Source organism: Protopterus annectens, chromosome 17.part0, assembly GCF_019279795.1.
Source record: "Protopterus annectens isolate FY-2018-M chromosome 17.part0, PAN1.0, whole genome shotgun sequence".
In the NCBI taxonomy this organism is placed as follows: domain Eukaryota; kingdom Metazoa; phylum Chordata; order Ceratodontiformes; family Protopteridae; genus Protopterus; species Protopterus annectens.
Window position 1 is genome coordinate 585320922 of NC_056751.1, and position 25750 is coordinate 585346671.

The 25750-nt window shown below is 43.0% G+C and overlaps 1 protein-coding gene across 1 annotated transcript in view; it reads left to right on the forward strand.

Moving 5' to 3' along the window:
• PPP1R12C (protein phosphatase 1 regulatory subunit 12C) overlaps positions 1-25750 on the forward strand; it is a gene marked incomplete in the record, with an annotated part of 1670410 nt that overhangs the window by 436265 nt on the left and 1208395 nt on the right. The window contains 1 exon segment of the mRNA XM_044059211.1: positions 5233-5372. Within this exon segment, the coding sequence (XP_043915146.1) occupies positions 5233-5372 (140 nt within the window).

Below are 25750 nucleotides of genomic sequence, written 5' to 3' on the forward strand. Positions count from 1 at the left end.
GTACATCTGGGTTGGGTATTCCTATACAGTTTCTCCCCTTTCTACCTGAGTAGGAAACATTTTCAGAGTTTAACAGCAGCCTTTTGAGATGGGTTTCAGGCTGGTGATGTTTTTCCAATTGAGACAGGTGCCTTGGTGGGTTGTACTGTTGCTCCAAAGAACATCCTGCATCTGTTAGAGCAAGACAGCTCTAAAGATGGTGCTGGTGGATGACCCTTTACATCAGTGACTACAGGATGTTGGTGGTGGGAGGGAGTCCATTGAGCTATTTAGGTATAAGGGAGAAGAGCACAGGAAGTCAGGCAGGAATTTGGGTTTCTGCAGGCTAGAGCTCCAAGAGGTAGTACTGTAACAGTCAATATGTTTGAACAATTACAGTTACGATAAGTTCCTAACATAACTGTGCTTCTCCACCCCACCACCACCCTTAGGACTTCTAGAAATGAGGTTCGTTGTGGCAGTAGTTCAGAGGGATCCTACCAGGTATAGCTTAGAGGAGGATTTTCCAAACCCACGTAAGCCAGCATCCCCAGAATAACCCAAGTCTTGGGCTGCCGCTTCATCTCTGGAGTCCACCTCCCAGTCTGAATTTCTTTAGAACCTCATAACATTTGCAAAATACTTTTTCCTGTAGTGGCAAGGGAGTATGCAAGAGTTCTCAAATTTAACGTCCACAGAACAAGTGAATGACTCACCACAGGTAGGGATAATGACTAGGGTAATACTAAGTGTGCGAGAGAAAGATGCCCTGGGGACATCCAGTTCAGATTAGTGTTTGACTTAGGGTGAGGGAGAGGACTTGGCCTGTAGGACTCGGTATTATGACTGACAAAAGATATAATCCTGTGACTCATTTGGGGAATCTCTTATAAGAATGAGAGCATTTAAATGAAGATGAGGGCTGTGTTGAATACCAGTAAGAGGTAGAGCTTCTCTGCCTGGGGGAGCAGCAGTTCCTCTAGTGGTGTTGTTCTAGGATGCCTTCTTAGAGGCTTTTTTTGAACTGGACTATCAACTTTTTGCAGTCAACAAACTGATCAGTTTTATAGAGCCTAGCAGGCATTTCATTATCTTAACAAAAAACCAACACCAGGCCCTACAGTGATCTCTAGATACTGCTAAGCATTCCAAATTGGTTGTAGGGCAGGTATGCTTGCCAATGATAAGGGAAGTAGTGTTTTGTACAGGTTTTACAGAAAATGTGCGTCAGCCACCTTTGGATTTAGAACTATTTAATGGCAGACAAGACATAATTCTGAAGGGGATATCTTACAATAAATGCAGGATTTCTCTGCAGAAATCCAAGATGAATCCCTGAAATTGCAAATTGTGAAGCTGTCTCTTTTGTGCTACAGAGCATGGGGAAAGCACATGAGTAAGTGCTGCTGCAGTGCCGTAGATGTGGCTTTTCCAAAGCAGCCACAAATGTTCAGTCATCAGGTGCCGTACCTGCTTTAGGGTGCAAGCACAACCAGAAGATGTTATAGGAGGACTGTTTATTGAGGAAGTTCTTGTTGAAAAAGCCTTTTATGATATCTTATGATATCTTAAGGAGGTAAGGTGATGCAGTTAAGTAACTGTTTGTTTTATCCCCCTGGTATTTGGTACAGAAGGAACACCTACCTAAGTATCCCTGTTTACAAGGACCACACATTGAAGACTGGACCCCTTTACTTCCAGTTTACTTTCTTGTTTGGGCTGTTTGCCATCCTTGCGGTATTTACAAAGTCTGTGGTGCCAGCCATTGCATTTCTGAAAATGAAAGAGGTGCATATTTACCCTTATTTGGACTGATTTCTTCAGCAGACCAAACAAAACAGGAGATCTTGGAGAAACTGAGACTGACAAGAGGTTTCTTTAGGAGTATGTTTTTTTTTCATTTTTTTGTACTGAAACTGAGTCTTAATATAGAAAAGACTAGGATACTCCTGGGCCACCCTCAGCATGGGAGAATGCAGGGTTATGTGATTTACCTCAGGAAGGGCAAGGTTCTTTTCCTGGAAGCTGTTCGACACGCCAATAGAAACTTTGCAGCATCCAGTGAGTTCCTCAAGGCATTAGAGCAGATGGTCTTAATGATCATTATGGCATTCCTCCCCAGACTGCATGAACCCTTCCCATATTGCTGTGCATCTGGAAAGAGTTCTCTTGGGGTAGGGGGTGGACCAGATTTACAGCAAAACAAAAGAAAACAGACCTTTTACCCAGCCTGAGCCTGTGCGGGACTTTCCAGCCAGGGGGTCCTGTCACTACATGGAGTTATGGCCCTTTTCATAAAAGAACTTGTAAGTCAGTCTGGAGGAGACGATGACAGTTATTCTAGCGCTCAGAAACCTTTCTTTGCTGAGTATTAGGCATTTGCTGTCCATATCACCATGGGCAACACCATAGTCATGTAGTGTGTAGAAAAGGAAACCGGAAATAAAATCGTGACCTGCCTACGAGCTGGTAATGCAGATGTGAGCTCTAGGAGTTCAGGGCAACATTGAATACAAAGTAGTATATGTACTCTCATAAAGCAAGAGCATAGTTACAGCCTCCGCAAGAAGATTGTTAGGAACCATGAGTGGAGACTGAGTACAGTGGCCGTCCGGCATTTGCCCAAATGGGGGATCCCACACAATGGATCTATTCACATCTTCACTGACCCACCAGTGTTGCCACTGTTGCACAGGGCTGTCTTGCTGTGGAGCATGGACATTGGATGTTGCCTTCCTGCAGTAGTGGAATCTGTTTTGCCCACACTACTAATAGCCATGGTGGTGGAAAAGGTCACCAGAGAGACGAGTTCTATACTCCTTAGTGTACTCTTGCCATTTTGACCCAGGTAGCATTGTATTACCATGGTAACACAGAAGGTCAAAGAACAGATGCTTTTCCTGCATGGAGGGATAGACCCACTCACCTGAATGTCTGGTACCCTGAACCACCACTAGTTTATATGGGCTAAGACTGATGGCCTGGTGGAGTTGACTCATTTCTCTGGGTTTTTTTTTTTTTTTTTTTTTTTTTTTAGAACATGTGAACCATATTAAAAGAATCCAGGAAACCTAATACTAGAAATTCATACCAGTCAAAGTGGAAAAGCTTTCCATTTGAAAGTGCTAAATGAGATGTGGGCACCCTTTAAAGGCAGAGGAAGTACGTATCGTCTTCTCTTGTTTGTCTACGCCATCAGCTTGTATAACAAAAAATTAATCTTGTATCCAGTAGTAACACAGACAAATCTTTTCGTATACGTATTCATCTGACTAAAATCTCAAAAACAGAAAAAAGTAAACAAAAGAAAATGGTAGCATCCTCCACCTAAAATAAATAGCAGACCATACATCTGCTTAATCTTTATCTGTTTCATCTCTTCTTTGATAATTCCATTGGCAAGCTAAATATTCCATGTGTAGAGACCACATCTGTATTTGCAGAATACTGCAAGTGAACCTGCTTTCCAACTTTCCAGTGTACGTATTTAACATGATAGAAGTTAGTACATTTTCTGCATCTCATAAGAGAAAGATAGTAAAACTTCTAGAAAAACATTATCTCAACTTTCTTCAGTTTCAGTAATGTTGTAGGCCTCAGACAGTCATGATTTAATTTAACTATCCCACCAGCATTAAAACAGATCAGTGTATTTGATGGTGTCAACAGTTAGCAATATTTTGATAACCCACCAATGTTAATATGAGGTATGAATAATATATGAAACAGAAGATCGTATCATCATCAACATCTTTCGGCTTTTCCCGTTAGGGGTCGCCACGAAAACAGTAGATCGTGTATACAACATGGAATTATGAGATGTATAATGTATATATGTATGTGTGTGCATATGTATAAAATGTTTCTTTTACAAAAGTTGTCTCATTACCCAGTCAGAATAGTTTTTATTTAAGGTTGTCTCCCGTGTTCTTCCTAGGAAACTATTTTCCTCAGGTTATGTCAAGAGTGTTAAAGATTGTTGATGTCTGCTGCCTCAAGGATTTGCCAGTTGTCTGTATCTCTGCAGCACAGGAAGAATGGAAACCAGTGTTGGAGTAAACTATTTCTAAATGGCTGGTGAACTGCATTACATTTTGCATTTCCTGTCATGGTAAAGAGCTCAGAAAATGCTTAAGCACATTTGACCAACAACACTGCAACATCGTAACCTTCCTCTGAGAATTAAGCTCTCAGACTATTCCTGAGGCACCTATGTGGTCTCTCATTCATGTTTCCAAATACTGTCATCTCCAGGAGCAGGATGGGGTTTACCATAGTTACTGTACAGGTTATCTTGCAGCCTGCTCCTAAACATAGATGATGTTTTCCTTTGAGCCCTTAAGCTATGGGAATCTTCCCATGTTAGGATGATTCCTGCATTGATTTATGTGGTGAAATTGGTTGCTCAGGATTTTCAAGGTCTTCTGCTGACACAGTCCAGTACTCGAGAGGAAATGTCTTGGTTTATCCTGCTTTTAGCATGTTTTGTCCAGGGCATAGTTTGGACACCTGCCATTCACCCTGTGTGTGAGAAAAACAGATGATGGCATGGATGGATGGCTGCCTGCTTTATGTGGTGAATTTTCGACATTCTAAGATGCTGGTGTACAGCTGTCAAATGGGTGCACAGCTCTGATGGGTTGGAGTTTGTAGCCTCTGTGTAGAAGTCCCAGCTGTAAGAATGACTGCATAGTGGTCAGACTTGAACACATACTGTTGCAAGCTTGTAACACAGTTATACATAACCTTTATTGTTCATTCTATTAACAGTTGCCTTTCCATGGACTAGACTGTTGTCTTTTTTTTTTTTTTTTTTTTTTTTTAACTGTTTCTTTCAGACTGAAATTAAAAAAGTTGTATTTTGGCTGAGTCCTTGTATGGAAAAGTCTATTGGAGATTCTCTTAGAACAAATAGAGAAGCATCTGTGTTTGGATACATTCTGAGGCAGTTAGTGACTGTTGCATTCTGAAAGAGGGTCATATCTGAAAGAAGTCCTTGACATGATTCAGAGATTTTTGTTCATTTTGCCACTTGTGTGGTGTCTTGAAAGTGTTGGCGTCTGCTGGATCTGAGCTGCTCTGCCTTATTTGTGTTGGGACTTGGCTGATGAGACTATCTAAACAAATCAAAAAATATAGCGAGCATGTCATTTTAATTTCACTGATCTTATTTTGTTTGTAGAAGTGGTTGAGTATATAGCCATAATAGTTTGACATTTATTAAGTAAAATCTCTATGGGCTTGTATTCTTAGGAGCTCAGTTTGTCGAATGCCTAGCAAGGAGAAGATATCCGTCCAGGAACTCTCCAAAGAGCGAAAAACTCTGGAGACTATCACATTGGGGGAGGATGAAAGTATATCCAGCTCTGATGAAGACTCCAAGAATTCCGAAGGTATACTGAAAAGATAATTGGGGCTTTAAGAGAACACAAATTCTGAGTAGAATCAGTGCACATTGTTTTGTTTTTTTAGCTATTTAGGCTTGTTTTTGCATTCCTTTTTTTTTTTTTTTCATTTTAAGACACTGTAAGCTGTGATTCATTTTGATAGTGAAAGTCTGGTTCTTTTTCTCTTCACACTGCTTTTGTATTGTTTGTACAGTTTTATTGATAAACCGCTATTTTATGTTGTCTACTTTAATGTCACAAAAGAAGTAGGGTCACAAAACTATTGACACACGAGAAGAAGTTAGAAATCATGCCTCTTAACTTCATACTAGTGTAGTGATTTGCATATTGCAACAAGCATTGTGAGATGCATATTTAAAGCATGTGACATTAACTTTTAAGCTAACTAAGATGTTAGTTCTTTAATGGTCTTTGTATATTGTTTTGCTGTTGGAGCAGTCTCAGCGTGTTAGTATTTCTCATAGTCTGATTTTTATCATATGGATCACTGCTGCAGTAGCTATGCAGCTATAGGAGTTGCTTCCTCCGTAAAGATAAAACAGCCAACTAGCTTCCAAAGCTTTCAGGTCACCTTTAATGTGCCCCAACTGTTAGCCCGATTTGAACTGATTGCATGTCGGGGTTAGGCAGAAAACCTTTCAGAGTTTTTGTAATGCTGTAGAGTGCTCCTTTTGTGGGCTTTTGAAGATTGACAGTCCAACACTGCTTTAGTGCTGGGCAGATAAGTTCCCTGTGACGGGAAAACCTCCCATTTACTTTTTATGACAGAAATGTTACTTTTTCTGTGAAATTTTAAATTTATAGCTAGGAAAAAAGTGTTTTATTAACTGTTGTGACTTTTAATTGCTTTTAAATAGGGGGGTGTCACTTTTTACTTTTATGGTAAGAAGTTGTTAAAACTAATTTAAAATACTTTTTCTTTGGAATAAGTTATGTTATTGTGGTATTTTACTTTTGGGACTGGGGTAAGTGTTTAAATGGGGAAAAAAGTTACATTTTACATCTTAGCTGTTTTACAGGCTTCCCAAGAATTGGGCATCTTTTTCATTGTAAACATGGAACTACCTACCAGTTCCATGTTTTTCCTTTTTCCAGCCTCAAAAAGGAAAAAAAAAATATTAAACAGCCTTTGCCACCACAGCAGGATGTTAAAGTTCCTCTGCCACAAGTGGGTGACCTAAACTGATTTTCGCAGGCCATTCGTTTCCCCTGGCTCCCACTGGTTTAGTTCCTACAGCCACCATGGACATGGGAGTTAGACACGTCTATAGCTGTTGGAATGCCCTTGGTGGGCAAAGGAGAAGACACTCTTATTGGACTGGGGCGAAGAGACAGAGGAAACAACTCTGCCTAGCCAGGAAACTGCCCATTTCTTGGTAGCTTTTCCCTTACAAAAAGTGGGTATGTTTCTTCAGAAATTCTTATCAGAATGAAGTAGTAAAACTTAAACATATTATCTCCTTCTGTCTCATTTACTCTGGACAGGAGTGATGTGTATTGGCTTAGCTCAGGGTTTAATTCAGGCTGTTGCCCCTGCCAGCATGGCTGCTGCTGGTACAAGAAAAATATTTTTTTTGTTTTATGAAGAGATTTAAAAGGTTTGAACCTCAGAAAGTGTGTGAAGGAACAGTTTGTTTCTGATTCAGATTCTGTGGAGTGTCTTCGGCCAAACCTTTTTGAAAGATTCTCTCTCTGTGAAAACTGCTTCCAGAATGAATCACTTTTTCATTGGGAAAATCAAGATATTTTTCAGTTTATTAGAAAATATTATGATTTTATTACAACTGGAATTTCCAGAATTTACTCCAGTTCCTCCTGTTCTTTCAGTTCTAGATGATGATTTTGTCTGTCTGTAACTTGCATGACAGCCTGTTGCCACCCCAAGAAAACAGATAAGATGTGTAACATTCCTTAATGTTTTTAAGATTTCTATCTGACCTAGCAGCTACTGCTTTAGTAAACCTAGCTGCTGATAAAACATTTGATTAATACTAATCCCTCTCCCTCTGAGAAGGATGGGGGAAGGCTTTCGATAAATTTTGAGAAGTGTTTTTAATTTGGGGAAACATGTTTTATTCGGGTTTATATTAGAAGAACGAAAACCCTAAACCGCGAATACTCACATGAGCAAAAATGCCGGTGATCGAAGTTGCTATTGTGGGGGTCTACGCCCCCCCCCCGCTAACTATATATTCTAACTCCAAGGTCGCACTACAGTGAGGAAAGGGCAAATATCCCACTCCTCATGTAACGCAACCCCACTTTTGATTCTTAGCATTTTTGCTCATGTAAGCGTTCTCTGTTTAGGGTTATCATTCTTGTAATATACACCCGTTTTATTCTTCCACAACACTTGTGTTTTAGGATTCTCAGTAGCCTAGCTCATGTGTTAAAGTTTATGGTAGTCTCTTTTGAGAATATGAGGAATGTTCTGACATGATTCCTCCTAGTCGGAATGTACTTTGTGTAATCTGGTTGCTTCTGTGTGTCAAATGGCTACCCATTGTTTGAAATGTTCATATGATGCTGCTGCTGCCACTGGTACTTTTATAAGTAAACTTGCTTAGTTGGATTCTCAAAATCTGTCAGATGTCAAAAATGAAAATTTGAATTGTTCCTTGAAGGTGTACTTATTTTTTTGTAATTTCTACCACACAGGTCCTTAAATGTGATGAGAGAAGTAAGCTGGTTCAAGGAATCACTCAGATTTTTCATCCCTCTTTGTCCTGGTTTGCCAAAAGAGAGTTGATGCTTCCTCTACAGTCTTGTTTAAAAAGCAAAATAAACAGTCTCAGTTATGTGCTGTTAGCTAAATGTTTGCAAAGCAGTGTCTGGGGGGTGTTCCAGAAAAAAAGCAGGAACTCCTCAAAACAAATGACAGTCTAATAAGTCTGACTGTATGAGAACTTCCTTCTCCCTGTCCACAACTGGCAATCCCTTAATCCTTCCAGAATGGCTGAAATTCCATTTCTCTGTTTGGCAACAGATAAATTTAGATAAGTGGGTTCTGAGAGTAATGAGTTTAGGTTCCAAGTGGCAGCACAAGTCTTTCCCCTTTTTGAGGGATTTCCCTCACCTCTCAGACCAAACTCATCTTTTTCCTCCTATCATTTAGCATATGCGCTCCCAGGGAATGACTGACGCTGTCCCTTCTCCTCAGAAGGGTTTTATTCAAAGATGTTTCTGGTGCCAAACAAAGACGACTCTTTGAGACCCGTTATTTATCCTTTTTTCTTTTGTGAGCCTGTTTGTGATAGTTTCCAAGTTCAAGATGTTACTTGACAGTTTATTACTGTTTATTCCCCGTTGAGCTTTCTAGTAAACTTTGATTTAAAAAATGCATATCATCACATTCGTAGAGATCCATATTTTGGACTTTGCTTAAGGTTTTCTGTGTTTGGATCACATTATCATTTCTTTGTTACCCTTTGGTCTAGCTACTGCTCCAGTAGCATGCACAAATTGTATAGCTCCTGTAATTGCCTACTGCAGGCTGCAGTGTGTTCATATCTTTCCTTATTTAGGCAATTTGAAAAAGACTTTGCATAGATAAGCAAAGTGTCAGGAACCTCTCGCCTAGGTGAGGGGTGTCAGTCAAGCTTAGTGCTCCAGGAGCACTTAGAAAAAGTATTTTCTGACTCTTTTCCATGGAATTGTTTTTATTTATTTATTTATTTATTTATTTATTTATTTATTTATTTATTTTCCTGGTGGGATCTTGGACACCCTAGTTCAAAGAGCTTTCCTTCCATAAGAAAAAGTAGATTGCACCTAGATCTTTTGCTGAGTTTTGCCACTCTGATTACTGTCTGAGCAAGCGAGTCCAAGATTCTAAGTTGCATGGCATCTATGATTCTCATAGGTAGGTACTAGGCTTTCTGCCCAAAGGCATTTATAAGCCTAGCCAGAATGTGTTGGCTTTCACTGCCCCCCTTAGATTACTTCCCTGTGCCTCTGTCCAGCCGAGCCACTGAAGTGATCCCCGGGGTAAACTTTCGGTTTCCCATCCACTCGTCAAGGTTTCTCTTGAAGAGTGTTAGCGAGGAGCTCTGCCTAATGTAGATTGGAATCTTGTTCCAAAGCATGGGAAGTCTCTGGGACAGTTATCTATCCCTCCAGTACATCATATTTATTGTTGTGGTGAGGTTTAGATCCCTAGACACTGTGGCTCGAGGGGATAAGGATTTCTTTAGGTGGAGCATGTCCATCAATTCTGGGTTAGACATGGCCTTGTATATCAGGCAGAGATCACCTTTGAGTTGGCGGTATGCAACTGAGTACAGCTGGGGTTTCTTCAGATGAGCTGCATAGGGCATCTGTTTGAGGCCAGTGATCCTCTTGGTGCGGTACTTCTGTGGTCTTTCCAGCTGTTGCAGGTGTCTTGTAAGGTACATCCCAAATGGGGCATTGTAATCTATGATGGGTCTGATGAGCGATGAGTAGAGGAGCACAATGACCTCTCTTGATCTGGATGCAAACCCTTTTGTGATTAAGTGGGCCACATGGAAGGATTTTCTAACCACTTTGGCAATGTGATTATAAAAGGAGAGATTAATATCTTCTTGGGTCCCCAGATCCTTTATTACTTTTTCAGTATTTAGGGGGCTACCACCAATGTGGTAGTTTGTGTACTTTGTTTTTTCCAAAGGGGACGACTATGCACTTTTTGGCATTTAGCTTGAGGCCATGATTTTGACACAGGGTATTAGTGAGACCCTTTTGGAAGATGTCTGTGTCAGCCGGAGAGTCAGTTATAGCCCCCTAGTTTGCAGCTGTCTGCGGACTTGGTCAGCCATAGTCCTCCTGTGCTTGCCTGCATCTCTGAGAAGTATATGCCGAACAGGAGGGGTCCTAGGACTGAGCCCTGGGGAACGCAACTTGTAACTGGTTTAGAGTCAGACCTACCTCCCGCAACTCTCACCATGTGGGTTCTGTCCGTGAGCCAATTGGCAACCCATCTTGCGACATAGAGGTTTATGTTCAGGCTGGTGAGCTTGTCTATAATACCAGAATGGGGAATGGTGTTGAAGGCCTTTGTGAGGTCTAGGTAGGCTGTGTGTAACACCTTTCCCTCGTCTATAGCCTTGGTAACTGTCTCAAAGAAGTCCACCAGGTTTAGGAGGCATGATCTGCCCTTAACAAAGCTGAGCTTGGTAGGGTCCAGTTTTTGGAGGTTCCCAATTTCTCTGTTAATGAGTTCCATGATAATGCACTCCATAGCCTTGCAAACCAAGCTAGTCAGGCTTTTAGGGCAATAGTTCCTGGGGTCTGTTGTGATTCCACCTTTGTGGAGCATAATAACTGTTGCTGTGTGCCACTCTATGGGTATGTAGTTTGTGGAGAGGCTGAGTTTGAACAGTGTGTTTAGGTGAGGGGTTAGTTCATCTTTGAGCTTGTGTAGGATGCAGCCTGGGACTCCGTCCGGTCCCACTGAAGCTGTGTTTTTGGCTTTGGAGAGGGCTAGTTTAACCTGAGTGTCTGTGATTTCAGGGGCTCTACATTCTTCTGGTATGGTTATGGGCCCTTTTGTGGGTGAGAGGGTGGGTGAGGTTTGCACTGAACCTGTTTGCCAGGATGTTGGCAATATCGGTTGGTTCAGTGTATTTTGTGCCATTCTGCATTAACTCTGAGCAGATCTGAACATTGCCATTTAGATTCTTGACATGGCTAAAGAATGCCTTGTGGTTATCTTTGGATTCCTTGACAATTTTTCTTTCAAAGCTCACCTTGGACAATTTTATGAGGGATCGTAGTTTCTTGCTGATACTGATCAGGGATGTCTTCCCTTCTTGGGATTTTACTCTTTTTCTGTACTAGTTACCTCCTATTGTATAGCCTGTTTATGGCAGTGGTCCACCAGACTGGTTTCCTTTTCTTGGAGGAGTGAGTCTTGGTTTTGCTTGGGATAGCACGATCCATGCATTCTTTTAGGTGCCTGTAGAATACATTAGTAAAGGATGTTCATCGTGTTTCACTGTTGCAGTTATTACAATTGGGTTATCCTGCTGGCAGGCTACCCGCAGTCGGTCTGAGTTCTAAAGTCTAGGTCCGGCATCAGTTGCTGTCGCCTCCTACCTAACGTCAGTGCGCCAGGGGTATAAAAGATACAGCCGACGCCATTTTCTTCAGTCTTTCTTGCCGAGCGGTGCCCGAAGCAAAAGCAGTTCACAAGTGCCAGTCTGCCGACTCCTGAGATTTTCAAATTCGAATTTCAGATCCGAAGTCTTCATTAAAGCCAAGTACCCCATTGGGGAAACTTTTTTCTTGCTCCAGACCGATGTCAGAAAAAGTTAATTGTATTTCTTGTGGGAAGCAAATACCTCATAAGGATTTTCATTCTTACTGTATTCCTTGCCTAGGCCCTGACCACAATGTTGCTAGTTGTCGGTTTTGTGCTAGATTTAACCAACACACTATTAAACGTCGGTACGATTTTGCATTTCATTATTTTGGCAGAAGATTTAACTATATAATGCCATCGGAGCAACCCACTACCGGAGTTTATAAAAAGCGCAAAGAAAAGGACAGGCACCCGAGGTCCAAAACCGACAACGAGGCTTCCGCTAGGCCTGTCTCCGGTTCTCCAGTTCTCAGTGAGGCGCTTTCGCAGCCCCTGACGCCCGCTACCTCAGAGCCACAGGCCACTTCCGACTCCCACGTGGAGCCAACTAGGCCGCTGGAAACTCAAGGTATTGGACACTCGGAAACTATTCCCTCAGATGGGTCTGGAGCCGCTGTGCAGGCATCGGCTTCTGAGGGTGTTTTCAGGCCTACACAGTTATATGTAAAACCAACTTCAGCTTCAAAGGCAAAGTCTAAAGAAGCTCTAAAGACAAAGAAACAAGTACAGCATTCTCCTGGACAGGCCTCCATGCCTAAAAAACAGATGCTTAAAATGGCCGAAGACCTAATTACTTTGATCAGGGGTTCCCATCCCCCTCCTCATAAGACCTAGGCAAGAGATATAATATGCATCTTCGGATCAGGTTTCCATTTCTTCTGATTCCTCTTTTGACCAGGAATATTCTCTTCCTCCCTGTGAGGATTCTGATGCTGAAGAATTTATTCTTTCAGCCTCTCTTCCTGAGGATTATTCTTTTGGGGAAACCCTGCATACTTTGGGGGAGCATTTCCACTGGGAGAGCCAAGATTACTCAGAATCCAAGAAAAGGCTCAGAGACTTCCTTTTATTACCTCAGCACAGGCCCCTTGCTATTCCTCCTGTTTTAGACATTGTAGATGATGTATTTTCAGAGTCTGGACTGTCTCCTGACACTCTGCCACCAACTCCTGTTAAGCCAGACAGATACTACAGGGTTCCTGATTCACATAAATTTCTTTATAAAAACCCTGCTGCAGACCCAGAAACAATCTCTCAGGGTCCCAAAGGGGTCAAGGCGTCCACTGCAAAAACCCCTAAACCCTCTGATAGGGATTCAAGAGCCCCGGACAGATGGGGGAAAAAAGATTTATACTTCCGCTACCTTGGCTGTAAGAGCTTTAAATTGTCAATTTCATATGCTTAAATATCAGCAATATCTAATGTCACTGCTTAAACAAAAAATGTTGACAAATTCAGAATGTGCAGAAAACAAAGAAATGCAGGATTTTTTGCATGCAGCTGAACAAGTAGGAAAGCATACTTTGCAATGTGGTTTTGATTCTCTAGAGGCCTCTTGCAGGGCCGCTGTTACAGGTTCTGTCATCAGGAGACATGCTTGGTTAAAAGATCAGAATCTGCCTGATCATGTTAAAGCAAAATTATTAGATGCTCCATTACAACATGATACCTTGTTGGGTGTTAAAGCAGAAGAGGTTTTGAAGAAAATGGAGGGCAAATCTAAATCTATGCAAACAGCCAAGGATTTCTTACAGGTACAGCCTCCCAGATTTAGCAGGAATTGGCCTGCAAAGAATTGGTCCTTTCCAGTGTCAGGCCACAAAGAGGTAGATACAGACACCCCAGAGGCAGATTCCAGCCCCAATGCTCATACAGGCCTAAACAATGGGGTGCTTCAACCTCCAAAAACGGAGAAGAAAAATCACAGCCATACAGGAAACCGTCTCAATGACTTTCCCCTGCCAGCACCAAGCACTTATCTTCTGGCAGCTCCTTTGGGGGGAAAACTAGCACTTTTTGCTCAAAATTGGCATATGATAACCCCGGACAAATGGGTCTTGAATATCGTATCTCAGAGCTACAGGTTCCATTTTCACACCCTGCCAAGGCCAAACGGTATGCCAGACCTGCCACGCAATCAATGGCCAGAGGCACAACAACAAGTTTCATCCCTCATGGACATGAGGGCCATTCAGCAAGTACCACAGCAAGAGCAGGGACAAGGATTTTACTCAAGGCTATTCTTGGTGCCCAGAAAGGACAAAACCTGGAGACCAGTATTGGACCTGTCTATCCTGAACACATTCCAAAATTCAAAACGTTAACTCTGCAGGAGCTCCTGCTCATGCTAGGCAAGAAGGCTTGGCTTGTGACTTTAGACCTAAAAGAGGCATACCTGCATGTCCCAATCAGACAATCATGCAGAAGATACCTCAGATTTATAGCTGGCTCAATGCATTACCAATTCTCTGCACTGCCCTTTGGCTTATCTACTGCGCCCAGGGTCTTCACAAAGTGCCTGGCACCAGTAATTGCTTTTTGCAGACAAAAAGGAATTCAGATATATCCTTACTTGGACGACTGCCTTATTCAAGCAGAGAACAAGGACACTCTACTACAGCATCTAGCGTTTGTAAAAACATTACTAGCAGGCCTAGGGTACACAGTAAACAAAAAGAAATCAAAACTCATACCCTCTCGAGGTAATATTCCTGGGTGCAAGCTTAAATACAACTACCCAGATGGCTTATCTCACGCCAGACAAACACAGACAACTGACTACTTATTTCAAAATGTTGGCAACAAAGACCCGGTTATCTGCAATTAAAATTCTGCAGGCTTTGGGCTTCATGGCTTCCTGCATTCTGCTAATTCCATATGCAAGACTGCATTTGAGGAAACTTCAGTGGTATCTAAAAAGTGTTTGGACTCGACATTGCCGCAGCCTGGAAACCATAATTACTCTCATTCCCTGCCTGCAACAGGAGTTTCGATGGTGGGCAAAAACCTGTCACCACAACATGGGACAGCGATTCACCTTACCCCAGCCAGGCAGACATTGACAACAGATGCATCAGATTATGCCTGGCTGGCCCATATGGCAGGAAGATGTATTCAGGGCACATGGTCTGCAAGTCAAATGCATCTACATATCAATCAGAAAGAGATGCTAGCAGTTCAAAATGCCCTGACAGCCTTCAAGGATCTACCTCATCCAGGGCAGCTACTGATAAAGACAGACAGTACCACAGTCATGTGGTACATAAACAATCAAGGGGGCACACATTCCTACCCCCTCTGCAGACTAGCCATGAACTTGTGGGACACAGCATTGACTTACCAAGTACATCTGCAAGCACAATTCCTGCCAGGAAGGATAAATACTTTGGCAGACGAATTAAGCAGAAACCTAATGGATCCCCACGAGTGGAAATTGGATCCACAAGTCTTCAGCATGATAAAGAACTGGGGATGCCCGGACATAGACCTATTTGCCTCTCCTCACAATTGCCAACTACAAAGATTCTGCACAAGGACTTATCTCAAGCAAGCATGGAAAGTGGATGCTTTATCTTTCAGCTGGAAAAACCTAACAGTATTTGCCTTTCCTCCTCTGCCTCTCCTCCCCTCCCCAAGGTACTCCTCAAGGTCAGACAAGAGAAGCCAAAAATAATTCTGATTGCCCCAGACTGGCCCCACCAGCACTGGTACCCAATCCTAAAGAGTTTGTCCCAATGCCCAGCTTGGATGCTACCTCAAATTCCTCACTTATTGACTCAACAAGACAGTCAGATACTGCACAGCCAACTCAGGACCCGAAACCTGGCAGCATGGCTGATAATGTAGCCATTCAAGACACACCTCTTTCTAAAGCAGTTATGGATGTTATTTTGGAGGCCAGGAGGCCTTGCACCAGAAAATCTTATGCAGAAAAATGGAAGAGATTCTGTGCTTGGAACCAGGCACAAAGTATTGACACGATTGTTCCAAATATTCCTGCAACACTTAACCAAGATGCTGGATAAAGGCCTTTCCTTCTCATCCATTAAAATTCATGCCTCTGCCATTTCAGCTCATTACAATACAACCACCTATTTTTCCCATCCATTACTAAGGCAGTACCTCAGAGGGGCCAAAAATATAAGACCCCCAAGGAGAGCACCAATACCTACATGGGACCTCAACTATGTCTTGGAAAAACTTACACCGTCTCCCTTTGAGCCAGCCTCTGCAGCTGATATAAAATTCTTATCCTGGAAAACAGCTCTGCTCCTAGCAATAACCTCCGCTAGACGAGTCTCAGAGTTACAGACCCTCATGGCTGTGGAACCTTTTATCATTTTCCATCCTGACAGGGTTTCTCTGAGGGCAAACCCTACATTTATGCCTAAGGTAGTGACCATTGTGGCCCTTAACCAAACAATTCACTTGCCAACTTTTTACCCAAATCCATAGAGTAAGGGTGGGACTTCTGCATTCTTTGGACATTGACAGACAGCTACGCTTCTACTTGGACAGAACCAAAGCTTTCAGAAAGACTGAACAACTTATTGTAGCATATGCTGCAGGATCACAAAGAAAGCCTGTCTCAAAGTAGACTATTTCAAAGTGGATAGGCCACTGCATTCGTTTCTGCTATTCACAACATGGCAAATCAGTGCATAAGGGCATTAGGCCACATTCCACCAGAGCAGCAGCCACTTCAGCAGCCTTCCTCAGAGGAGTACCAACCAAAGACATCTTAGAGGCTGCAACTTGGAGTTCAGTGCATACTTTTACAAAGCACTATCATTTACCTCTCTATTTTAAATCCAGGGCAGGCTTTGCCACTGCAGTTCTGCAGGGCCTGATAGCCTCTCCTAATCGTATTTAGCACCAGCCTCCCAACCATAGCTTTGGGATTCAACCCAGTTGTAATGACTGCAACAGTGAAACATGATGAACATAATACAGTTGTGTACCTACCATAAATGTAGATGTTGGGAGTGTATTCACTGTTGCAGTCCAGGTTACCCTCCCTCCCTCCCCCTTTTCCTTGCTGGGACTTACCTGTACTTCTCTATTCTATACAACCTATGTGGTGTATTTGCTTGTAAATGAAGGAAAAGTTGTTTTTTGGTTATGCATGCTTTTTGGCATTAGTGAGCCTACCATTTTAGGGGCACCTGACATCTGGGGCAAGAAAAACTGAAGAAAATGGCGTCTGCTGCATCTTTTATACCACTGGCACACTGACGTCAGGGAGGCGACAGCAACCGACGCCGGACCTAGACTTTGGAACTCAGGCCGACTGCAGGTAGCCTGCCAGCAGGATAACCCAATTGTAATGACTTGCAACAGTGAATAAACTCGAACATCTACATTTATGGTAGGTACACAACTGTACTATTTTGCAGCTTGGACAGCATTATCCTTTAGCATGGGGGCTTTGAAAGTTTCCACCTTGGTCTTAAATAATGTGAAGTTTGCTTTTGAAAAGTTTTTCACGGTGGTTTCCTTGTCCGGGGGTGGAGGCGGAATGTGGATATCCAAAGTGATTTGTTTATGGTCAGATCTAACTAACGAAGGTTTGACCTCCGGTGTGGATCACCAGTCACCCATATTGGTGATGACCAGGTTCAATATGTTGTCACCTCTGGTGGGAGTGTTGGCCAGTTGATCCAGGACATTTGAGTTTATAAATTCTAGGATATGGGCAATGGAGTTAGTACTTGAGTAGTTCTCCAAGTTAATGTTTGGGTAGTTGAAATCACCCAATATTAGGGCGTTTGGTAGGACCTTTATGTTTCCCATTGTTTCCAGAAGTGCGGAATGGGGGTCCTGAGACATGGTGGGTGATCTGTAACAAGCTGCAATTTGAATTGCAGTTTTGCCCATTGTTAGTTACATGTAGATGATCTCTGAAGCATCGTGCTGTGCCACTAACCTGAAGATGTGGGTATCCTTGATGAATATGGATAATCCCCTGCCTTTTGTATTTCAGTCTGGGTTCTGTGTCTGAAATGTATGGTATGAGTAGTAGAGTGGTAGTGCTGGGGTGGTCTCTGGAGCCTTAAACCAAGTTTCTGTTACTGCACATATATCGATTTTTCTCTATACTGAGGAGTGCCTCAAGTGCATGCATTTTGAGGTTTAGACTTCTGGTATTGAGTAGCATTACCCTCAGATTTTTGTTACTTGTGCTATTTACGGTGGTGGCAAGAGCCTTGGCCAGTATTCGAAAGCCTAAAGGTGAAAGGTGCAAGCCATCTCTAGCGAAGCAGCATGGCTTGTCGAGCATGTTATCCCAGGCGGACAGACACTGGATGCCCTTTGAATGACACCAGAAAATTAGCCAATTGTTGAAATTGATAATTTTTTCTTTATACCGTTGTATCATTCTTGGTGAGGGCAGGATGCTATTCAGGGTCATACCGGCCTGGGCAAGATGATCAGAGAGCTTTTCCATGTCTCTTTTCATGTAGTACAGGGAGGTACGGCTCAGGTCATTCACACCAACATGGACAATAACAGAGTCTTATTTGTACTTGTTCTGGAGTGACCTGAGTGCTTCTGTTATGTGGCAGATCCTGGCACCTGAAAGGCAGCTAACAGTAACCTTCTTTTTATTCAGCCTAGTGAGTGGGACGTCAGTGTGCCTGACTATAGAGTCACCTATTACTAGTATTTTGGGTATGTTATTTTGTCTTAAGGGCTGTGATTGTGTGGCGCACAGGTTTTGTGAGGTCTGTGTTTCATGGTTTGTGTTGGGGGGGTGGAGGTTGCTTGGGTGTTTGCTTTGGGAGGTCCCTGTTGCTTTTGCAGATTTTTATTTAGAGCCTCCGTGTATGTTTTCATGCATTTTTGTGTTTTTTACCGGTTCTGGTTTAATGGGTCTATGTGAGACTGTTGGTGTGATGCCAGTATTTCCCTTCTCCTCTTGACTGTCTGATCCAGTCTTGGGTTGAGAGAGCTTAGCCTCCAATTTGGCTGCATAATTGCATCTCTCAAATGTATTAGTGTTTGGTGGTAGGAGGAGAGGGTTGTCTGTGTACATGAGGGAGTTATAACATTGCCTCAAAATGCCCAGATTCACCAGTTGGACTGGAGAGTACACCTGAAACTGCCTTTTGGACATGCCTGCATAGGTACAGTGAACTGTTTTAGTGAATAGCTGGTAAGGTCGAATAGAGAGCCTTGTCCTTCTGTACAGTATAGGGGGGGGTCTAGTGCTAGGGTTTATAAATGCTTGCTATGAGTTTTGAGCAAGTACCGGGCTAAGAAATGAATGGCTTGAGTGCTTAAATTGAAAGTCTGTCTATTTTCAAGGGAAAAATTGAAGAAGTAACTTTGTGGAGCCGGGAATCGTTATACCCTAACTAACCAGTGCTGCCCGGTGCGCAAAGCCGGGCAAATGCGTTTTTTATAACAAGGAAATGAAAGAGATAGAAATTAGTCCAAAATGGCCAGTAAACTACTAATTTCTGGGCTGACACCACTCCTCCAGGGATAGGCTGCTCAAAGCTCCCCTCTCTCACAGGTGAACAGAGAAACGTCCTTCTATCCAAGAAAGGTATGGGCAAACAGATTTGTAACACAGCCCTGAATTCAGCACTAACCTGAAAACTGGACTATACTAGCTTAGAAAGACGGGAGATATGTATGTGTGTGTATATACATATACACATGTATATATATATATATCCCCAGAAAATAAAGCAGGTACAATAAAAAAAAAAAAACAATGCACAGAAAAGGATATTTATTGATGTCCTTCAAGGATGCATCTGCAGTCCTTACAAATGGGTTGTCCTGTCGTCAGGCAGCCCTTCGGTCGGCCGGATTCCAAAGTCTGGGTCTGGCCTCGGCTGATGTCGCACTCCACCCGACGTCATAGCTGCAGTTATTCGGGTATAAAGGTATCAGCCGACACCATTTTCCTCAGTCTTTCTTGCTGCGTGGCGCCCGAAGCAGAAGCTGTTCGCAAGTGCCGGTCGGTCAGAACAAAAGAACAGAGATTTCTACTACCGAAGACTTCTAAAAAGCTAAGTACCCCGTTGGGGACTCTTTCTTGCCTCAGCCGATGTCAGAAAAAGTGAATAACTGTTTAACTTGTGGGAAACAAATACCTCATAAAGATTTCCACTCTTACTGCCTACCTTGTTTAGGCCCAGACCACGACGTAGCAGCTTGTCTAGCCTGTGCTTCTTTCAACCGACGGACACTTAAGACGTCGGTCGGAATTTGCTGAGGAGTTTTTCGGCTCCGCTTTTGCTTACATTATGCCGTCGGATACTCCGACTACGCAAATAACTAAAAAGCGAAAAGAAAAGGACCGACACTCGCGATCCGCGGTTTCGGCCGAAACCGCGGTTGAGCCAACCGCGAGTGTCTCGGTTTTGGCTGAAACAGAGTCCACGATTCTTCCTTCGGCCGAAAGCTTACCTCTTACCGAGGCCTCATCCAGCATGGCTGAATCTGCTACTGAAATCCCACCTGCTCTTGCAGGTTCAAAGGATTTATCTGATACTATTCCATCCATGTCGATTAAGGCTTTTGCCAGGGCTAAAGCAGCAAAATCTACCAAAACTGTACCTGCTAAGACCCCCTCTCACAGGCCTACTTCTAATTCTCAAATGCTTACTCTAGCAGAGGATCTCATTTCTTTGATCAGGGGATCCCAACCACACCCAGACAGGGCCTCTCACCCACCTCCAGAGAAGAGGCCTAGAGCAGAGCCCCCTGAGCCAGTTTCTTCAGATGACTCCTCTGATGATTCAGACAATTCATATCCTCCAGAGGGCCCTTTTTCTCCTTATGAGGACTCTGATGCAGAAGAGTCCATTCCTTCTGCCTCTCCGCCTGAGGAATTTTCTTTTGGGGAAACCTTGCATGCTATGAGGGAACAATTTCAATGGCAGGGCCAGGATTTTTCAGACTCAAGGAAAAGGCTTAGAACCTTTTTGCATTTGCCACAGCATAGGCCTTTAGCCATTCCTCCTGTACTTACTGTTGTGGATGATGCATTTAATGATGCTTGTACTGCTCCTGATTCTCTTCCTCCGGCCCCTGCTAAGCCCGATAGGTACTACAGGGTTCCGGACACACATTATCATTTGTATAAGGCTCCTTTTGCAGATCCTGAAACTATTTCCCAGGGACCCAAGGCTGTAGCAGCTTCCTCTGCAAAACCCTCCCTCTGATAGGGAATCTAGGGCCTTAGAGATGGGATAAAAAGTTTACACTTCTGCTACTCTTTCAGCTAGGGCCTTAAACTGTCAATTCCACATGATTCAGTATCAGGAATTTATGTTAGATCAGTTAACTAAAAAACTGTCCTCGGATGAACCATTAGACAAAAAGTCTGTTCAGGAAATGGTACATAACATTCAGCAGGTCAGTAATCATTCCTTAAAATGTGGCTATGATGCACTGGAGGCTTCTTTTAGATCAGCTATGACTGGTACAGTGATCAGAAGACATGCATGGTTAAAAGAGCAATCCTTACCGGACCATGTTAAATCAAAGCTCCTAGATGCTCCTATGGATAAGCTTAATTTGTTTGGCTCCCCGACACAGCAGGTGCTTAAGAAGGTGGAAGACAAAGCAAAATCTGTCCAGACAGTCAAGGATTTCTTGCAGGTCCAGCCTCCAAGGTTTAGTAGGAACTGGCCTTCCAAGAACTGGTCCTTTCCAGACACCTCCAGAGCCCAGAGAGGCAGGAATAGACGCTCAAGAGGCAGGGGTCAATCCAGAGGTGCCTACAGGGGATGTCAATGGCAGACTAACAACCAGCGAAGTACTACCACAGATCCAGCCACCACCGTTTCCACTGGACAATTACAGTGACTTGGCTCTGGCACCGCCTACCAGGGAACAACTAGAAGCACCCTTAGGCGGAAAACTAGCCTTATTTTCAGTAAACTGGCACTACATCACAGGAGACAAATGGATTTTGCAGACAATAGACCAAGGTTACAGGTTTCACTTCCATACTCTACCAAGGAAGAGAGGAATGCCAAACCTACCTCCAAATCAGAAAACAGAAGCTCTACAACAAATAAATCACTTACTAAGGATGAGAGCCATAGAAAGGGTACCGTCTATGGAGCAGGGGCAAGGATTTTACTCCAGACTCTTCCTGGTACCAAGAAAAGAAAACCAATGGAGACCTATTCTAGACCTGTCCTCTCTAAACACATACCTTATTGTTCCAAAATTCAAAATGCTGACCCTACAGCAGCTTCTTCCCATGCTGGGCAAGGAGTCCTGGCTGTTAACTCTAGATCTCAAGGAGGCATACCTGCACGTCCCCATACGACCAAATTGCAGAAGATACCTCAGATTTCTTGCAGGATCAGAGCATTGTCAATTCTCAGCATTGCCCTTTGGCTTATCTACTGCGCCCAGAGTATTCACGAAATGCCTGGCATCAGTAATGGCTCATTGCAGGCTCCAGGGAATTCAGATTTACCCTTACCTGGACGACTGCCTGTTACAAGCGGACAGCAAAAACAAATTAACAAAAGATTTGAAAAAGGTCATTCATCTACTGCAAGACCTGGGATACACAGTCAATATAAAAAAGTTAAGGCTGATACCATCCCAAAGGATAACCTTCTTGGGTGCAGAGCTGGACACATCAAACCAAATGGCATTCCTAACAGCAGAAAAGCAGAAGCACCTCCCTCTCTGCTTCATGGCATTAACAAAGCAGGACCAGCTAACAGCAAGAAAAGTCCTGCAAGCCCTGGGTTACATGGCATCCTGCATAATATTGATTCCACATGCCAGGCTACATATGAGAAAGTTACAGTGGTATCTAAGGAATTTATGGTCTCAGCACAAGCACAGCCTAGAAACCCGAATTCCAATAATTCCATGCCTGAAGCAGGAATTCCAATGGTGGGCTCAGGCCTGTCAATCGAACAAAGGACTGCCCTTCCACAGACCTCAACCAAGCCAGACCATCACAACGGACGCCTCAGACCTCGGTTGGGGAGCACACATGTTGGGCAAGTGCATACAACGCTTATGGACTCAAGACCAGCTGCACCTACACATAAATCAAAAGGAGATGCTGGCAGTAAAATTGGCAATTCAGACATTCAGACCATTTCTTCAACAGGGTCAATTGCTGATAAGGACGGACAACACCACAGTTATGTGGTACATCAACAAACAGGGAGGCACGCATTCAAACCCTCTATGCCGGATGGCAATGGACCTATGGAATGTGGCCCTGAGCTACAACATTCAGTTACAAGCAATATTTGTACCAGGAAAAGAAAATATACTGGCAGACATCCTAAGCAGAACTACCACGGATGCCCACGAATGGATGCTGCATCCAGACATCTTCAAAACCATTGCAGGGAAATGGGGACTACCAGAAATAGACTTATTTGCATCCCCACACAACCACCAATTGAAAAAATTCTGCACGAGGACATACCACCCACTTGCTTGGAAGGTGGACTCCCTATCTTTCAGTTGGAAAAACCTGACAGCATATGCATTCCCTCCTCTTCCTTTGATGCACAAGGTGCTATTGAAGATCAAAGAAGACCGTCCAAGGATCATCCTGATAGCTCCAGACTGGCCGAGGCAGCATTGGTACCCAGTACTGAGGAGTATGTCTCGGGAACAAATATGGCCTCTGCCCCTAGTTCCCTTACTGTTAACTCAGAACAACTTCAAAACCTTGCATCCAAACCTAAAAACACTGCAACTGGCTGCCTGGAACATTGCATAAGACAAAATAACCCAGAATTATCTCAAAGGGTTAAGGACATTATCTTGGAGGCTCGCAGACCCTCAACAAGAAAAAATTATTCAGCAAAATGGAAAAGATACCTCATTTGGAGTGCAGCAAAAGGAGAAAATGTGTCACTGGTAAACATAGCTAACATCCTGGAATACTTGGCAGAGCTCTTCCACAATGGCCTGTCCTATTCTTCCATTAAGATTCATGCATCAGCTATTTCAGCAGAATACAACATGGACCCTCCAGTCTTCTCACATCCTCTGCTCAGGCAGTTTCTGAGAGGAATTAAAAATGTAAAACCACCTAGGAAGCCACCATTGCCCGCATGGGACTTGAACTTTGTGTTAGAAAAGTTGACACTACCTCCTTCGAGCCAGCAGCATCAGCAGAAATACAGTACTTATCATGGAAAACTGCTTTCCTGCTTGCAGTCACTTCAGCAAGAAGGGTTTCTGAACTACAGGCATTAATGGCAGTACAGCCCTTCCTTATCTTCCATCAAGATAGAGTGTCCATGAGAACTAATCCTACTTTTATGCCAAAGGTGGTCTCCAGGGTATCTTTAAACCAAGCTATCCACCTGCCTACATTCTTTCCCAACCCACAGAACAAGGGAGAAAGACTGTTACATACCTTGGATGTACATAGACAATTTGCGCTACTACCTGGACAGGACCAAGAGCAATAGAAAAACTGACCAGCTACTGGTAGCAGATGCAACAGGAATGGAAGGAAAAGCAATTTCCAAACAGACAATCTCTAAGTGGATAGGAAATTGCATTAGATTTTGTTACTCTCACCATGGGAAGAAAACTCCAGAAAACATCAGACCTCACTCTACAAGAGCTACAGCCACTACCACAGCTTTTTTACAAGGAGTGGCTACCAAAGACATTTTAGAGGCTGCTACTTGGAGCTCCGTGCATACATTTGCCAAGCATTATAATCTACCCTTATACTCTAGATCCCGAGCAGGTTTTGCAACTGCTGTTTTGCAAGGGATCTTAACTACACCATAATCTTATTTCTCCTCCTCCCCCAGTTTGGCTATGGTATTCTACCCATTTGTAAGGACTGCAGATGCATCCTTGAAGGACATAGTACAGTTTTGTACCTACCATAAATGTAGATGTCCGAGGGGTATGCATCTGCAGTCAGGATTACCCACCCTCCTTCCCCTCTGTGGTACTCCTAGGGTATTTGCCCATCTTGTAGCTAGCTGGGGGAATCTATTATGGTGTATTTGTTTGTATATATGTACATACATGCTTATTTTTTGTGTGCTCTCTACTATTTGGAACCATTTGCATTTATCCAAATTTAGCATTCCTAGAGGGCACCTGGCATCTGGGGCAAGAAACACTGAGGAAAATGGCGTCGGCTGTTACCTTTATACCCGAATAACTGCAGCTATGACGTCGGGTGGAGTGCAACATCAGCCGAGGCCAGACCCAGACTTTGGAATCCGGCTGACCGAAGGGCTGCCTGACGACAGGACAACCCATTTGTAAGGACTGCAGATGCATACCTCTCGGACATCTACATTTATGGTAGGTACAAAACTGTACTTTATATATCTCATTTCAGAGTTGTAGTCAATGCCCCTAGTAATAAAGTAGGAAGAAACACAAATACAGTAAAAGTTGAATAAAGTGCAATTTTTTATATATATAAAAGAATAGAAAACAAACAAACTGATTTTAAACAAGTTACCCAGTTAACCAGAAGAAAGCTCCAAACAAAGCCCTGTTCCAGCAGTCTTCAATCAGACAAGTTCTAATTGTACACTCCCGCAACTAGGGTGCAGAGGAACCTTCTCCAAAAAAAGATGGCCTGGATCAGTGTTCAAGCTATACAAACAAAGCTAGATTCATCAGGCCTGAATCTGGTCCTATCCAACAGCAACAAGGCGCACCAATTTCAGAAAGAAACAGTTCAAATAAGCAGGCACAATAATCCTATGACCAGAAATTCCAAGCTCAGAAGGGCAGAATCTAGCCTCTCCTCCCACAAGAGTGCAGACCACAAACCTTCTTAATGTAGAATAACTGGCCTGAAGCCCAAGTGCTTAAACCAGAATTAATTCACTTTTAGAATAGCAGACACTGAGCCTTCAATCAGTAATTCCCAGCTTAGAAGGTTGTAAGCTACTTGTCCTGCCAAAACAGTGCAGACCACAAACCTTCTTAATGTAAAACAACCGGTATAAAGAACAAGTGCTTAAACAAAAAGATTTAGAATAAGAGTGAAAATTTAATAAGGTTACTACCAAGCAGTAATAAATACAGCAGAATAAATAAAACTGAGTACTTTAGAGAAGAAACAAAAGCAAAATAAAGTAGAAAGAAACACAAATACAGTAAAAGCAGATGAATAAAGTGCAAATTTTTTTTTTGTTAGTAAAGTGCAAGGAAAGAGGAAGGAAGAACCTAAGTGGGTTGGCCTTCTCAAATCTTCTCTTTGCATTAAATAAAGTGAACACTAGTCTCAGAATAT